At 42.8% G+C, this 17,835-nt stretch overlaps 1 protein-coding gene across 3 annotated transcripts in view; it reads right to left on the reverse strand.

The window, feature by feature from the left end:
- TAF15 (TATA-box binding protein associated factor 15) overlaps nt 1–7,270 on the reverse strand; it is a 28,730-nt gene extending 21,460 nt beyond the window's left edge. For 2 of the 3 annotated variants that reach the window (XM_049636593.1, XM_049636592.1), the window contains exons 1-2: nt 7,097–7,215; nt 637–676 (exon numbers count right to left, since the gene is read on the reverse strand). In XM_049636593.1, the coding sequence (XP_049492550.1) occupies nt 637–676; nt 7,097–7,103 (47 nt within the window). In that variant the 5' untranslated portion in view covers nt 7,104–7,215. Of the gene's footprint in view, nt 1–636; nt 677–7,096 lie in introns of all 3 variants that reach the window. The other variant, XM_049636594.1, reaches the window with a different exon arrangement.
- Nucleotides 7,271–17,835: the final 10,565 nt, after the last annotated feature.

The following is a 17,835-nucleotide window of genomic DNA, read 5'->3' on the forward strand; positions in this document are numbered from 1 at the left end:
TTTTGTTTTCATGGAGCTTAAAACCTGATGACAGAAGATACCTGAGATGCTATTCTGAGTATCTCACATTGAGCTGCAAAACATTTATAGTGCAAGATGAAGACTGTGTTCCTGGCAAGTAAAAGAACCCTACTGCATGTATATGGTCACATAAAAACAGACTTTTCTTTTTACTGTGAGCATGGTAAGAAGTCTTTTTAAAATGCTAAGCGTTTCTATTATAGTGCTTCAAGAAAATCTGCTCTGAAAAAAAATTAGCATTTTATACAACCAAAAACTGAAATGCTTTCTCTAAAAACTTGTAATATTGGTTGAATTGTTTAAATCCTTTTAAGGACTTAAGAAACTACTTTTTAAAAATTTCCTAAAAAAAACAATCTTTAAAATACTTATGAGATTTCTCTTAATTTCTAGGGGGTATCTGAATTTACTGATTCAAACAGGCTTTTTTTTAAAAAAAAGGAAAAATTGTTTTAGTATGTATGTACACAGTCCGACTCTTTTCCTTGACAAGCTAATATTTAACTCTTTTAGAAATCCAGATACCAAATCTCAAAAGGAAACCCTAACTAAATTTATCTTTTTTTCCTCAGTTCTACTCTTACATGGTATTATTAAAATATACGTATACTTTACCTTTGCTGCTCACCCCCAGACTGCCCGTAACTTCCAGAATCTAAAACACATAAAAAGAATTTTAAATCTTATTTAAAATTATTCTTCCCTCAAAGGCTGAGTTTAGCTCTTATAGATGAAATGTGATAAGAAAATGTCATAAATATTAACTACAGAAGGAAAACTAGTTAAAAATACTGTGGAAAGATTTGTTTACATCTTTGAAAACAACTACTCTACAAATGTGTCCTGACGGTCACAAGAACCAAGCAAACAAATGTAAATCAGTGAAAAATCCATCCTTTTAACAAAAACTCAAAGCTCAAGCTATCTTTGTGTACAAAAAGACATCTACTGAAACTAACCAAGACCAAATGGGGGCAGGGGAAGACATACACTCTGACGAGATAAATCCCCAGGATTACACTGACTTGCATATCCTCACCAGCCCAACATATATACCTTTCCCCTGTATTAGACCGCTTTGGCTGTCAGCAGCAACAAACAGATCTCCGACAAAAGCAGCTAAGTTAGTTGTTTATCCTCAACTTTACCAAGCTTTCAGGGACTTGGCCAATCAGTATACCAACTCAGCAATACCTACTTCCAGCTTCCTTTTTGGCAACAAAAGATACCAAGGAAGGCATGAATTAAGTACGGCAAAAAAAATTTTTTTGAACTATGAGCTTTTTCTTCATACTTCAAAATGTCAATTATATCATAAACTTTTGAAGAGGCTCTCTCCTTTAGGTTTCTACTCAGTGTCAAATTAATGACCTAAGTTTATTAGCGATGAATAAGAGTAATATTATATGAAATACTCTTTCAGCTGCAAAAAATGACTGTCTGAAACTGCTGACCATTAGGCACAACCTCATCTGATATGAAACAAAATCATTTGCTGTCAAACAGTTCTGAAAACCACCAGAAATCAAATCAGTGACTTTTTCATTCAATTCACATTAAGCTACAATATGAAAATATTGCCAATGGCAGTTTAAGGTGACATCAGATCTGCCACTTTTCTGTAGTAGAGATCTGCAATCAGGCTGAACAAATTACTTTTAAAATATTTATTGCTTTTAAATATTAATAGTTAATATTTTCATTTCAAGAATATTGAATGAAATCTTAACTATTTCTATGAATGTAAAAGACAGAAGGCTGAGATGAAAAAGAAAAAAACTGCATCACTACCACACCCATAATAAAATTATCAGACTTCTAGCTAATGACCAAATAAAATGCGAAAAGGACACAGAATCTAAATTGACCATAAAGAGATTAGATGCATCTACCAAATGAGAAATTAGCTTCAACCAAGTCAGAAACTGTAAAGGATTATGAAGGTGGTGGAATATATGAGTAAAACTGAAGTTACTCCAGGCATAAATGAAGCTTTAGCTTCAATTATATCCTAAGGCATGGATGTGGGTTCTCTCAATGACAGACCTGTTTATTAGCCTTTGGCTCAAGCAAAATTATAGAAGTACACAGCATATAGGTCATGTGACCCTGGTTCAAATCTAATGAGTCTATAATTTTAACCCAATCATTTCATTCCTCTGAAACTACAAATCTGACTTCTTTAGCTGGCTGACTTTAAAACTCTGAAAGATACAACATATTGACCAATAAACACAGCCTTTAGTATAAATACTTGAGTGAGAAAGTACAGATGTTTTACACTCATCAGAGAAAATGAGTTTCTTTATAGCATTTCAAACCACTACTCACTGAGTACTTGACACTTGAGCCCTGTGTCTAAATCCATGAATTATTTAGAAATGCTTTCATTTCCAAATGTATAGGGTTTTGATTCTGTTTTTGTCTAATATATTCCATTGCGGCTAAAAAAGTATTTTCTGTATTATTCTTGGTACTCATTAGGGTTTGCTGTTTGTTTTTCCCCTTGGTAAATACTTTACTTGCATAAATGGCCCTCATGTGCTTGGAAAGAACTGTGTATTAGCTAAATGTTGAATAAATTCTCTAAGTCTAGATATTTGTTGATTGTATCATTCATACCCTTCTTAACATTTGGTCTGCCTAATCTATTACACAGAAAGGTATGCTAGAAAACTTCCATCTGACCATAGATTTGTTAGGGGTTTTTTTGCTTTCTATATTTTGAGGTTATATTGTTAGCCACATAAAAGTACAGATTTATATATTCCTGATAAATTCCATTTTAACACTGCATGAAGAGCATAATTAAAAATGTCCAAACTTTATTTTGACTGGTAACATACCTAAACAGCATCTTGCTTTTGGTGGGTGTTTGCCTGGTTAATCTTTTTCTGTTTCTATACCTCCAACATTCGTGTTTTAGGTGTATCATTTCTGAACATAACAGGTCTTTTTTTCCCCCAATGTGAAATCTTTCTTTCGACTGGTGTTTTCATACTTTTACTATTTATTCCTACACACCTATATTGGATTTTTCTACCTACTAGGGTTTTCTTTCTCCTTTAACTCTTTTCCTGCCTCCTACTGGATTTTCTTTACTCCTTTTTCCCCTACTGCTTTAAAAGTTAAACAATTTGTTCTCAATAAGTTACCGTTCATAATTTAATGTTCAATTTTTAACATGCATTCTGGACAAAATTCACAATCTCCAACCTCTACTAGAATCTTAACACTATAATGGCAATCAGACTTCACTTTTGCTTCCATTTTTTAATGTCCAAATGTAATCATTTTAATCTTTGATGTTCCATACCATCAATATTTGCTTTTTATTTACTGTGTTTGCTTCTTGTATACTGTTTTTTGCATCCTGTTTCCCTTTTCTGGATTCACTAGTCCTTGGATCAGTTCATTTCCTGGCTTCTTAAAACTTTTAAGTCTACTACCATTTTCCTATTTATTGATATTTCATAATCTGCAATTTCACATCAACATATATCGTTATTAATTGGTTTTATGTTCCATGCTTGGGACTACTGCTTTTTGACCCCAAATATTCACCAATCTTGGAAAATTCCCAACTATAATAGTGATTCCTCGCCATGTTCTTAGCAGACACATTATACGCATATTAAATGACAGGACTTCTCAATCTGTTTCTTAATATTGTTTTTCATCTCTTCCTTCTGAACTGAATTGTGGGTAATTAGAGGTCTTCCACTTCACTAGTTATTTCTTCTGCTAGATCTGCAATTCAACTTATGCATTATTTCTATTTCTAGAAGATATACTTGGTTCTTTTCATATCAGCATGGCCTTTCTTCAGAACGTCTTGGTCTTAAAGTTGACTCCTGTAGGTTTTTAATAATTTTAAGCATATTTGCTTTCAGATTACCTAGTAGGGGTTCTAATTCCATTTGTCACAAACCATCACTTTGGTGAACTGTTTCAAGTTCTACAATTTTTTACTGTGAATTCATCTTTTGCAAGGCTTATTTTTTATAGAAGATTCCTGTGACCTATGCTGTGAAGTTTCCACCAAAAAAAAGCTTTTCGTTTGTTTCTATGAGGACCCCCAAAGTTATTACCAGCCCAGAACCAATTTTTGTTAATTTCTTGGCTTAAGTTTTCCTGGAGTCCCATACCTAGCTTAAACGTACACCCAAATTGTACGAAGCAGTTCCCAGGTTACAAACTATCAGGACAGACTTTTTTTCATTCAGGGCCCAAACTTTGTTATCCGTTATGCTGATAAAAAGTTTTCTAGTTAATCCTTTCACTGAAGTCTTTCAAACATATACATTATATGTAAGGTCTCAGTTCCCATTACTTGGCTCTAATAGTCTCAAGGCTCCATCTCCTACCCTTAGTCAGTTGGGTAATAAAACCCAAGTCTCTAAATGATGAGACCTACACCCTCCTCCTCTTCAGGGCAACCATCAAGTTAGCCATATCTGGCTGCTACTTCATTTCTGGCAGCTAGGTCTTGCCCTTTCTTTTTTTGTAAACTCTTGCATCTTTAAGTGTTTGTAGACAGAGGATTTTCAATTTATTTTGGTCTGCCGTATACCAAAATAAGTACACTAACTCTGTAATTTTTGTATAAGTGACATTAGATTCGATTCTAACTTCAAGATGTCAGATAATTCACACTTGTAAACAATATCCGAATGTCTGAGAGTCAGACTTACAGTATTTACAAATTTGACTTATTTATTAACTATGTAAGCACTTTTATTTAATTTATAGGTCTGCCCTGTCAGGCATCTGGAGTGGTTGAGTTTGAAATGTTTAAAGGATTTAACTAAACTTAAAACAATTAGCTGGTTAGGGGGAATTTACTGTTAAATTTATTAACTGAAACATTCACCAAAAAACAAGTCAAAAGCATTATTCTCATTTTTATACAAAGTCAAAAGTATTTTTGTACATGTTTTACAAAATGTATAAACAGCATAGAACACTAAGTAGAACTTAAAGATTCTAGCTTTAATGGACTTAACTTAAAAACAACTATTATAGGGGCGCCTGGGTGGCGCAGTCGGTTAAGCGTCCGACTTCAGCCAGGTCACGATCTCGCGGTCCGTGAGTTCGAGCCCCGCGTCAGGCTCTGGGCTGATGGCTCGGAGCCTGGAGCCTGTTTCCGATTCTGTGTCTCCCTCTCTCTGACCCTCCCCCGTTCATGCTCTGTCTCTCTCTGTCCCAAAAATAAAAAAAAAAAAACAAAAAACGTTGAAAAAACAAAAACAAAAAAAAAAAAACTATTATAAAGTTTTCACATGTGAAAGCCAATCTTGTATTTAAAAAAACTTAAATTACACAGTGACAAATGTCTAGTGTCTTGGTACTTTGAAGATCAGTACTAATGGATAAACTAGCTCACACGCTAATATGACACACTTAAATCCTGGATTTTACAGATGGTAAGTAACCTCTAAAATTTAATTTTCCACAAAAGCTACCCAGTCCTATAAAAATGTCATTGTTTTATACCAATAAAAATGTTAAAAATCAAGACACACCATTAGTTTTTAATGTCCATTGAAATGGTAAATTTCCCCATGAGGGTAGGAGAATCTTTTATTTTTTAATCATACATGGGTTACACATCTCCTAAGGGTATACTTCTACATACTTCTGTGGAGCTTTACCAGATTTCATCCCAAATTCTGCACCTGGTAAAAGACGTACTTACTTTGGAGTAAGAAATTCTTGTTTGAGCAAGGATTAAATAGAAATTCAAAGAGGCAAGAATCCTGTGCAGTTAACAGCCTCTTCCATCAGGTAGGTGCCCCTTTCCACAAAAGCTCAATATTCAGGCTTAATGTCAATGTCAATCTAAGGAATGTTTCTTATCCTGTCCAACCATTCTTGCAAATTTGGTCTCATCTCCACCTACTCGCTTTTTGTCACACGTTTCCATCCTTTTGCAAAACTGTGTTACTGGGGGATTTCGTGTATGTTTTAAGGTTCTCCCTTAGACAATGTAAAAGACTGCGCCAGCAGTCACTTTCATCCCAATCAGATGGCTTCAAAGAAATGTTCTGCTTTTCCATGTGAAACGTGAGCTCTCCTGATGGTTTCTAGCAAGTGGATGGCTGGGTGTTTAGAGCCTGAAAGGTACCCTAACAGAGGACCTTGTGTAGTGAGCCAAGACTGCTACATCTAGAGAACATTCGTGTTCCAGACTTTATAGCAGGATCTCAACGGACTATCCCGAAGAGATCAGTGCCTTTTTCTTTCTCTTCCACACAACGATGGGGGGGGGGGGGGGGGGAGGCGGGGTGCTCTATCAATTTAAATGCTTCGTGTAAGACTGCCTTTCCTCTGGTCTGCATGTGTTAAGGTAAATGCCACATGTACCCATAGGAGTCTATCCAGAATAGAAAAGGCTCACTTTCAGGCTCTTGCAGGAGATAAACAACTGGAGAAGGGAGAAGAACGACAGCAGGGTGAGGAGGAAGCTGAATTATATGCAAACACCCCCGTTCGAATCCGGGTGGTTACGGTAGAGGGAATGACGAGAAGGAGGATTTCGTGCAAGGCAACGTCCTTTGAAAGGGCTCCCAGAGCGTCAAGACCCCCACCTGATGAATGGGTGAGTCAGGAAGGCCCAGCTCCACTTCACAGATGGGGAAACTGAGGTACGAGGCGGCGAGACGACTGGCCCGAGGCCTCGCTGAAAGATCTGAGGCGGAGCGGAGAACCAGAAGCACCGATTCTCTCAGGCGGATGCTCTAATCACGGGCTCCCCCCGCCCCTGTGATGGCGTAGACGGCCTCCGCCCCCCCAACTCACACACCCTCCCCGGGAGGGGCACGTCTCCTCAGCTTCCAAGGACAGGGTCAAAAAAGAGGGGCCCGAAGCGCTCCCGCAGTGATTTGCAGACGGAGAGCGTTGGGAGCGTGCGTCCCTTCAGTCCAACATGGCGGCGGCCGCGGCCGCCCCCCCACCCCAAGCCTCCCTCAGGGCCGGAGGCTCTCCCTCGGGGCCCTCCGGTGGGCGGGAAGACGGCCCAACCCCGCCAGGCCCCTTCTCGCCGCTGCCGCTGCTCGCTGAAGGAGTCACCTACCCGACATGACTAACGGCCGCAGCGCGGAGCCCCCAGAGCCCGCCGAGAACAAGGAATACGAGAGCCAGGCGGCGCGGCGGCCGGAGCTGTACTGAGGGCGGCGCGGCGGGCTGAGCCCGACTGCGGGGCCTCGGCAGCCAATCAGAGGGCAGTGGGCGGTACCACAGCGCCAGGGCGCGAGGGGTGGTTCTCTACGAGTACCAGCCTCCTAGCCCTGAGGACTTCACAATGCCTCTCCGTCCTCCCCTCCGCGAACGGTACCATTATTGAGAGGGAATTGAGAAGAGAAAGTACCAATGCCGCGAATAGCATGGGGGAGGAAGTTGGACCTGGTCTTTCCCTCCCACCTATAGTGCCGTTTCTCACTTTGATTGCACCCGACAGAATTCGAGGTTAGGAAGCGAAAGAGGGGAGACTTTATAAACACAGACTATTTGGTTAGAGAAAGCCTTTCTTCCCCTAAGATTTCGAATGGTATGCCCTAGTTCGCTCCTCTTTGGTTGCAGGCAGCTGGAGGCACCTCGGGGCGTTCTGTGTCGCCGAGCTCGGGGACGGAAAGTCGTGTGCGCCACCAGGTCTAACTACCTTGTCAAGTAAAACACGGACTACAAGGCTGATACTGGAACAAACGTGTGCATTAAAACGAAAGCACACACACACCTGGTCCTGAGAATGTGGCGGGGTGGGAGGTAGAGCCTTACTATTCGGGGCTGTTATAATTGGCTAACTCTATCAGGCACCTTACATCATCTCATTTAATTCTCACAACACACTGATGAAATAGTATCCTGACGTTACAGACGTGATTATTCACTTGCCCTAGGTCGCACAACTAGTAAATGGCCAACGTGGAATTCGAATCCTAGTAACCAGACACCAATGCCTGTGGGTTTAACCATTACGCTGTACTGCCTAGTAGGGATTTGAGTTCTAGAGTATTAAATGTGGTGAAAGAACATTTTCCCTGCGGGCTACGCAACATCTGAGCCAAACCATAGATGATGAGAAGTGGGGTAAAGTGCCTTACACTAGTTGTAAAACAAGTAATTCCATACGTTTGGAGTTTACCTTCCAGGGATGAATGAGGATGATAGGTGAGGCCAGAAAAGTAGAGGGCTAAATAGCTGATACCTTGTAAAATATGGTATGTTAGGGTTTGCGCTTTATCTTGAAGGCAGTGGGGAGCCAGAGGATTTTAAAGGAAGGTCCCAGTTGCATTTTCAGGCTGCAGTATGAAGAACATATAGAGGTGAATGTTTATAGCAGCGCTATTGACAATAGCCAAAGTATGGAAAAAGCCCAAATGTCCATTGACCTATGAATGGATAAAGAAGATGTGGGTGGTGTGTGTGTACACACATACACAGGCAATGGAATGTTACTCAGCAATCAAAAAGAATGAAATCTTGCCATTTGCAACTACGTGGATAGAACTGGTAGGTATTATGCTAAGTGAAATTAGCCAGTCAGAGAAAGAACAATACCATATGACCTCATTTATATGAGGAATTTAAGATACTAAACAGATGAATATAAGGGAAGGGAAGCAAAAATAATATAAAAACAGGGAGGGGGACAAAACATAAGAGACTCTTAAATACAGAGAACAGAGGGTTGCTGGAGGGTTGTGGCGGGCGGGGGGGTGCTAAATGGGTAAGGGGCATTAGGGAATCCACTCCTGAAATCAGTTGTACTATATGCTAACTAACCTGGATGTAAATTAAACAATAAATTAATTAATTTTAAAAAAAGAATGTATGGAGGTGAGAGGTGCCTAAAAGCAGGGAGACCAATTAGGTGACCAATGCAATAATTCTGGTGAGAAATCACAGTGGCCTAGACTTAGGTTGTAGTTGTGGAGATGAAGGTAAGTTAAGATACTTACTTACATGATAGACAGGACAAGATCTAGTGACCAACTTAGGAGGGAGCAGCTAAGGGAGAGTAAAAATCTGGGCATGAATTCTGAGTTTTCCACTTGGACAAGTGGTCAGATGGTGGTATCATTCACTGTGATAGGGAACAGGAAGAGGAGCCAGTTGGGGGTGGAAATAGAGGGGTAAGTTCAGAATAACACCTCAGGCCAGAAAAGAAAAAGACATGAGGTCATCTCTCTTAATTATACTAGCAGTAATTGTACATTCCACTTTTGATATAGAGGGTCACAGAGCTCTCTGGATTGCGCCAAACAAGCAGGGTTAAAGGAATAAAAAGTCCTTCATGACTAAAAATGATTCAGTCATTCAGCATATACGATGAGGAAGGCAACCCAGAGGAGGAGATGATGGGCATGTGCAATAGCAGGAGAGAATTGGGTGAGAAATGGGGGAAACTTCTAGATTGTTCTTCCACTTTTTAAAATTTTACTTGCAGTTGGGTGTTCTTTTTTTTTAAGATGGAAATTCAAAAAGTGTTGCTCATCACTGACACTTTAAGTTTGTATCTCCATCCATTCATTCATGCATGCATTCATTCTTCTTCACTCAGCTGCCACTCCTGAGGTCTACTAGATGTCAAGCCCTGCAGGTTGGGAAATAGGAAGCACAATGGCCACTGCCCCCCCAGGAACTGCAGTCTCATAAAGAGGAACGGTACAAATCTTTAATTCCAATAACTACTGCACGTGCTAGAATTGGACAATGCAGAGTGTCCTCTGAAAAGAGAGTAATGGCCCAGCCCACATGAAGGGCAGATGGGGTATTCAGGAAGGCTTCCTGGAGGAGATGCCTCCTAAACTGAGCCTTGAAGAAAGAACAGGAATTAGACAAGGGATGTGTATCAGGAATAGCATGCTGTGGGCAGAAAGGACTGTATTTGCAAAGACTATGAGAAAGCAAAATTCTGGGAATTGCAAATGGTTCTGTCTGTCTGGTCTGTGGAGTTGCACGGGTAGAGAGTGGTGATAAATGATAAATGGGTGAAAGAAGTAGACAGAAGCCACATCTTGAAGAGTCTTGTGTGCTTTGCAGAGAAGCTTGGATATTAAATTAAATTAAAAACAATGATGGGGGGGGGCACCTGGGTGGCTCAGTCAGTTAAGCGTCTGACTCTTGGTGTAGGCTCAGGTTATGATCTCAAGGTTCATGAGTTCAAGCCCCGTGTGGGGCTCTGCACTGACAATGCAGAGCCTGCTTGGGATTCTCTCTCCCTCTCTCTCCAACTAAATAAATAAACTTAAAAAAAAAAAATAGGGAAGGAGAGCCTGGCTGGCTCAGTTGGTGGAGCATGAAATTCTTGATCCCGGGGTGGTGTTCGAGTCCCACATTGGGCAGAGAGATTACTTAAAAATATAGAGTCCTTCACAAAACAGAAGAGACTCATAAATATGGAGCACAAACTGAGGGTTACTGGAGGGGTTGTGAAAGGGAGGATGGGCTAAATGGGTAAGGGGCACTAAGGAATCTACTCCTAAAATCATTGTCGCACTATATGCTAACTAATTTGGATGTCAATTTTAAAAAATAAAAAATAAATTTTTTTTAAATTTTTTTTCTCAACGTTTTTATTTATTTTTGGGACAGAGAGAGACAGAGCATGAACGGGGGAGGGGCAGAGAGAGAGGGAGACACAGAATCGGAAACAGGCTCCGAGCCATCAGCCCAGAGCCTGACGCGGGGCTCGAACTCACGGACCGCGAGATCGTGACCTGGCTGAAGTCGGACGCTTAACCGACTGCGCCACCCAGGCGCCCCAAAAATAAAATTTTTTTTTAATGTTTATTTATTTTTGAGAAAAAGAGCTCATGAGCATGAGTGGGGGAGGGGCAGAGACAGAAGGAGACACAGAATCTGAAGCAGGCTCCAGGTTCTGAGCTGTCAGCACAGAGCCTGACCTGAGGCTCAAACTCACGAACCACGAGATCATGACCTGAGTGGAAGTTGTATGCTTAACTGACTGAGCCACCCAGGCGCCCCTAAATAAAAAATAAAATTAAAAAAATAAAGAGAGAGTCCTTCAAGGGGTGCCTGGGTGGCTCAGTCAGTTAAGTGTCTGACTCTTGGTTTCAGTTCAGGTCACGATCTCGCAGTTTCATGGGTTCAAGTCCAACCTTGGGCTCTGTACTGATGGTGCTGAGCCATGGGGATTCTCTCTTTCTCCTTCTCTCTCTACCCCTCCCCCACTTGCATTGTCTCTGTCTCTCTCAAAATAATAAACTTCTATAAAAAAATAGAACCCTTTAAAATAAAATAAAATCCTTAAAACAAACAATAGGACACTTCTGAGGGATCTAATCAAAGGAGTGACATTTAGTTTTTTATATTCATTATTTCTTTTAGTTCTGGACATCCCTGTGAAATAGGTCTTGCTGTTATCCACATTTTGTTGATGAGAACACTGGAGCTCAGGGAGGTGAAACTCTACCAAGTTCACGCAGAAAATTAGGGACAGAAGCAGAGCTCATATCCAGGCCTTTGGACCAAACACAAGGTTCTTTTTACAGTGTCCCTGGTCTTCAAATGTGAAACCGAGAACTCCTTCCAAGTCTGTATTTCTCTGGAGCTTCTTTCCAAGGGCACTTCTCTACCACAAACTGACTCACAGATTGAGTTCTGTGCCCCCCGTCTTCCAGGCTTTTGCCTGGGGATGATTGTCTGTAACCACCTTCGACCTTCACCCAGTCATTCTTCAAGCTACAGGATCTTGCTCCCTCTGTATCCACTATCCTGGACTCACTCTGCATAGTCATAGAAGACAGCAGATACATTGCACACACCAGCTTTAGCAGAATATACCAGGGAAGGTCTTAGTACTGGGCCTGTTTGCCCCTGATGCATTCCTCAGATCCTCACTTGGAGAGCTAACCCCTGTAAGCTACATTCCAGTTTCAGAGAGTCCCTCAGGCAGTAGCTTCCAGCTAGAATCAGCCCCTGGGCATCCTGGTGGGAAATCAGATAGTAGAAAAAAGGGAGGAGCCGGGGTTATGTCTACCCCTCCTTCTCTGCTACAGGGGTGTCTCGGGCAGCAACTGTCTTCTCGAGAGATCATTTCTTTATAATAATAATATTATTATTATTAGAGAGAGAGAGAGTCGGGGAGAGGGGCAGAGAGAAAGGAAGAGAGAAAATCTTAAGCAGCCCCCACACCCAGCGAGGAAACCGACACGGGGCTCCAACCCACGAGCCTGGGCCAAAATCAAGAGTCGGACATTCAACCAATTGAGCCACCCAGGTGCCCCCAGAGATCATTTCTATTCATGGTCTTGGCTCCTGGGATCCTGTAGCCCCAATCCTCCCTTCATCCCTCCGTCCTATAGCTGGTAGAATCTTAGTGATGTTGATTAATTTTGGAGTTGCCTCCATCCCTCTTTGGCTTTCCAACCTTCCACCACCTGTGTAAGGTCTTATAGGCCCCTGTAAAGACTGTGAACTTTCCTAGAGTGAGAAGGGAAGCCAGGAGAGGGAGCCACTTAGCAGAGCCACCATAGGACAGTCTGACCTGTTTTACTGTGGTTGCTCCGGTTGCTGTCATGAGAGTGGACCGTAGGGGGCAAGAGAGAAAGCAGTAAGACTACTGCTCCCACCAGAGAAAAAAAACAATGATCTTTTGAAACCCTATGGAACTCTCAGTTGCACCACATTATCCCAGGCTTGCCTACCTGATAACAGGCTGATTTGTTCTCTAGCTGGGTTGCCTGGTTCCCCTCTGAACTCCACAGTGCCCCACACAGTGCCTGAAACAGTAGGTACTAAAAAAAACAAAACAAAACAAAACAAAACAAAAACAATTTTTTTAAGGGAAGGAAGACAACCTTGTGTTTAATGAATGAATAAATAAATGGGGGTGGGGGGATGGCATGACTTGTCTTTCTGACTTGTCTGTAAGTTCTTCAAGCTCAAAGACCTTCTCTAGAACTTGGGCACAGAGTAAGTGTTCGTGAGTGTTGTTCAGAGACCGACAGCCTGTTCTGTGCCAGGTGTCACAGGCAGTAAGTAGTCCTAGCCATCATCACCACCTTCCCACCGCTATCCCAGGAGGTGTCCCTGGAACCCTGCTCTTCCAGCCTTCCTAGAGAGCAAGCATCCCACGAAGATTACTCCAAGGCTCTGCAAGGCAAGGGTTGATTTCTTGTAAATGACCAGCTACCCCATCCTCTGGACAGTGGCAGGCACTTCCTGTTTGGGGTGGAAAGGAACCAGACACTTTCCTGTTAGCAGGTCTTTTAAGCAAAGCAACAGATGCTGAGCAGGTCCTGGCCAGCCTTTCAGGCCAGATGCCTGGTGGTTAGACAGCCTTTATGTGGAAGGGAAGTGGGGCACAATGCCAGATTGGCTAGGCTTTTATTGTGCTCCTTGTAAGTCCTCTGGGTCCTGGTGTGAGTAAAAAACAAACCAGAAGAGGCTGCCGCCCTGCAGATCATGATGAGGGTTAGGAAAGACGGGCCTGCTCTGAGCCAGAGAGCTGTGGCTGGCAAGGAGGTGCTTGTGTGATTGTTCCAGGGCAGGCTTGTGTATGTCATCTGGATGTGAGTGTACCCCAGTGTGAACCTGTGTGGAGTATATACATGCATGTATGCTTGTGTCTGTGCACCCAGAATCCAGCACTTGACGGGATTATAAGTTATTGTCTAGCTTGCTCCCTATAGCAAATCAGGATAACAGAAAAGTTAGGACTTATTGTTGTCCCATTTTATTTTTTTAATTTTTTAAACATTTCGTATAGTTTATTTACTTTGAGAGAGACAGAGTGGAGAGGGTCAGAGAGAGAGAGAGAGAGAGAGAGAGAGAGAATCCCAAGAAGGCTCCGCACTGTCAGCGCAGAGCCCCAGTGCGGGACTTGAACTTACAAACCGTGAGATCATAACCTGAGCCAAAACCTAGAGTCAGATGCTTAACTGACTGAGCCACCCAGGTGCCCCATTGTTGTCCCATTTTAAAATAGCAGAAACTCAGAGAGGTTATTTGACTTGCAAGGGATAACAGAGTATGAAAAAGTCAAGATTCAAACCCAGTTTTGTCTCACTCCATATCTTTTGCTTTTTCCAGTCCTCTGGAGCGTGTGTGTGTGTGTGTGTGTGTGTGTGTGTGTGTGTGTGTGCTGGGAGGTAGATAGACAGGTACACTTGTGAGTGTGACCCAGACTCATGAGACCACATCCACATGTCAGAGAGGAAATTTCTTTTCCAGAGGGAGAAGTGGTTGCTAGAACTTCAGGGCTTCTAAAATTGAACCACAGCTAAGAATGCACAGAGGTTATGGTCAATAATGAATCCAAATTATCACAGCTAACATCCTCACAACCCTGGGGCATGCCTCCTCTTCAGGTCTCCCAAGCTGATCCCATGTCCTCATTCTTCTTCTTGTTCCTATTATTGTGATTTGGGGAGGTTGGTCGTTCTGTTAGTGTCTTTCTCCAGAGCCCAGAATTCCTTTTGATAAAATCTACTTTGTGCTCCGCACACTTCCTGGGAAGGAGGAAGGAGCACAGACAAAGCTAATTGTTCCTCATATTATGAAGAGAGAAACTGAGGCCCAGAAGGGCCTTGTCCACATCCATATATCCTGTCTGATTCAAGGGGTCCTGGTCAGGAAGACGACTCATTGGCCAGCTGTTGCCTTCTGTCAGAGAAGAAGGAATGGCCCAGGCAGCTGCCAGCCGCTCCCCGGAGCATGCAACAGACCCGAGCTCTGGCATGAGTTTCAGAGAAGTCTGTCCACTCTGGGAGAGTCAGGAAGCACTTTGGACCTGAAGTGAGCCCCAGTGCAGAGAGAGAGGGAGAGGAAGCAGCTCTCTTTGAAGAGGAGGAAAGGAGAGGACTGCCAGCCTAGCTGGGTCAGGAACTTGCTCAACCACAATGGAGAGGCAGGGAAGGAGAGAGACAGGCCTTTGGAAAACCTAGTCCTATCTTCCCCTTGAACATCGGTATCTAGTATTTAGTGATTCAGTAGGCCTGGAGTAGAGCTCAGGAATCTGAATTTTTTTATAATTTTTTTGAAGTTTATTTATTTTTGAGAGAGACAGAGCGTGAGTGGGGGAGGAACAGAGAGAGAGGGTGACTCAGAATCTGAAGCAGGCTTCAGGCTCTGAGCTGTCAGCACAGAGCCCAATGTGGGGCTTGAACTCACAAACCGCGAGATCATGACCTGAGCTGAAGTCGGCGCTTAACTGACTGAGCCTCCCAAGCACCCCAGGAATCTGAATTTTTAACAAGTTTCTCCATGCAGGTGATCCACTGATCCTTTGACTTGAAATGAGACAGCATAGTGTTTAAGAGCTATCTGAGTTTGAACCCTGGCTCCATTACCAGATTCATGACCTTGGACAAATTATATAAACTTTTTTTTTTTTTTTTTTTTTTGGAGAGAGAGAGAGAGAGAGCACTAACAGGGAAGGGTTAGAGGTAGAGAGAAAGAGAGAGAGAGAGAGAGAGAGAGAGAGAGAGAGAGAATCTTAAGCAGATTCCACACTGAGCCAGACACAGGACTTGATCTCACAATTGTGAGATCATGACCTAAGCCGAAATCAAGAGTCGGACACTTAACTGACTGAGCCACTCAGGCACCCCTAGTTTTCTCATCTTTAAAATAAGGATGCTTGTAGGGTGGCTCAATCACTTGAGTGTCCAACTGTGGCTCAGGTCATGATCTCACAGTTCATGGGTTCGAGCCCCACTTTGGGCTCTGTGCGGACAGTTCGGAGCCTGGAGCCCACTTCAGATCCTGTGTCTCCCTCTCTCTCTGCCCCTCCCCCGCTCACATTCTCTCTCTCTCTCTCTCTCTCTCTCTCTCTCTCTCTCTCTCCCCCCACCCCCGCTCTCTCTCTTTCAAAAACAAATAAACATTTAAAAAAATTTTTTTAAAGGATGCTTATAATAGTAGCTTTCTCCCGAGGAAGCTGCAAAGATTCAATGACATGATTTACATAAAGCACATAGCACATACAGGGCACATGTTAATTTCTCAACAAGTATCAACCAATATTATTTGTTCCAACTCTTCATTCCCATCCCCACCCCCACTCCCACCGAAGGAGAAAATGAAGGTATTAGATTCACATAGGGACTTGTCATCACAGTATTGTTTTGCATGTGGCTGATCCAAAACTATTCTCCCCCAGAAGAGTATCACCGTCACTCTTCTGATGCCCTTGCTGTGGACTGAGCTTCTTCCAATAAACTACCCTCCCTTTCCCATTTTCCCTTCTTCCTCAGTGTCCCTCTACATAGCAGGCCACCCTCCTCCACCCCATCAAAGTGATTTGGCTCAGGATGTGTCCTGGAAAGTAAAAACATACGGCAGGTAAGTTGTGGAGCTGCGTAGGCCCCTGGATTCCTGAAGAAGATCAGAGAATCTGGTGCTCTGGGGCTTAGGAGTAAGCTTTGGAGGCAGAAGGGAACTGAAATTCCTGCTTACCCAGGCTCTAACTATGGAAACATGCTGTCTTTCTGGGAAATGGAGACATCCTGTCCCAAGATATGGTTGAAGCCCAGAATAAGTGGGCAAACAAGGCTCTGTTGTGCATAAATTCTTGCAGGCACTTTCAAGTCTGGATGGCATCTCCAAGTGACCACAAACAGGCAGACTGGGGACAAGTGAGGACGGGATGAAATAATCTAGCCAAGAATACAAGAGGAAAGTGGAGGAAGTCAACGTTCAAACAAAGCAGTGGTGCTAGTTTTCAAGGTCCAGGGACGATGGCTAGCCTGAGATGTAGAGAAAGGCCAGAGGGCCAGCTCTCTGAGTGGCTGAATCCTCCCAGTCACTCAGACCTCCAGGGAAGCATTGCTTCCTGCCCTCCCCTCCCCTCCCAGTGCAGCTGAAATGGAGACCCTCTGGGATGTACTGGAGGGAGGGATGGAGAAATTCTGCCTGGAGAAAGAACTGGAAAACCGGGGATAGACTCCAGCTTGGCCCACAATGTCCTTACCAACTGGTGTTCCTCAGAGCTCGCTGCTCCAAAACAGAGTAGTATCTGGCCTTTCAAAATCCACTCATTGATGGGAAGAAAGTGGAATCCCCATCCACTGTTGGTGGGAATACAAATTGGTGCAGCCACTCAGGCAAACAGTATGGAGGTTCCTCAAAAAGTTGAAAATAGGGGCACCTGGCTGGCTCAGTCAGTAGAGCATGAGACTCTTGATCTCGGGACTGTGAGTTTGAGCCCCACATTGGGTGTAGAGATTACTTAAAAATAAACATTTTGGGGGTGCCTAGGTGGCTCAGTTGGTTAAGTGGCCGACTTCGGCTCAGGTCATGATCTCACGGTCTGTGAGTTCGAGCCCCACGTCGGGCTCTGTGCTGACAGCTCAGAGCCTGGGGCCTACTTTGGATTCTGTGTCTCCCTCTCTCTCTGCCCCTCCCCTGCTCATGTGCTATCTCTCTCTCAAAAATAAACATTTAAAATGTTTTTAATGGGTATTGAGGAGGGCACCTTTTGGGATGAGCACTGGGTGTTGTATGGAAACCAATTTGACAGTAAATTTCATATATTAAAAAAAAATTAAAAGTAAATAAATAAAAGCAAAAAAAATAAATAAAATGTTTTTAAATAATATCTTTTTTAAAAATACTTTTAAAAAGTTAAAAATAGAACTACCCTATGATCCAGCAATCACACTACTAGGTATTTACCCAAAGAATACAAAAATACAATTCAAAGGGATACATGCACCCCGATGTTTATAGAAGCATTATCCACAATAGCCAAATTATGGAAACAGCCCAGTGTCCGTTAATTGATAAACAACCACCTCTAAAGAAGAGGTGGTTATATGCAATGGAATATTACTCAGCCATAAAAAA

This window comes from Panthera uncia, chromosome E1, assembly GCF_023721935.1.
Source record: "Panthera uncia isolate 11264 chromosome E1, Puncia_PCG_1.0, whole genome shotgun sequence".
In the NCBI taxonomy this organism is placed as follows: domain Eukaryota; kingdom Metazoa; phylum Chordata; class Mammalia; order Carnivora; family Felidae; genus Panthera; species Panthera uncia.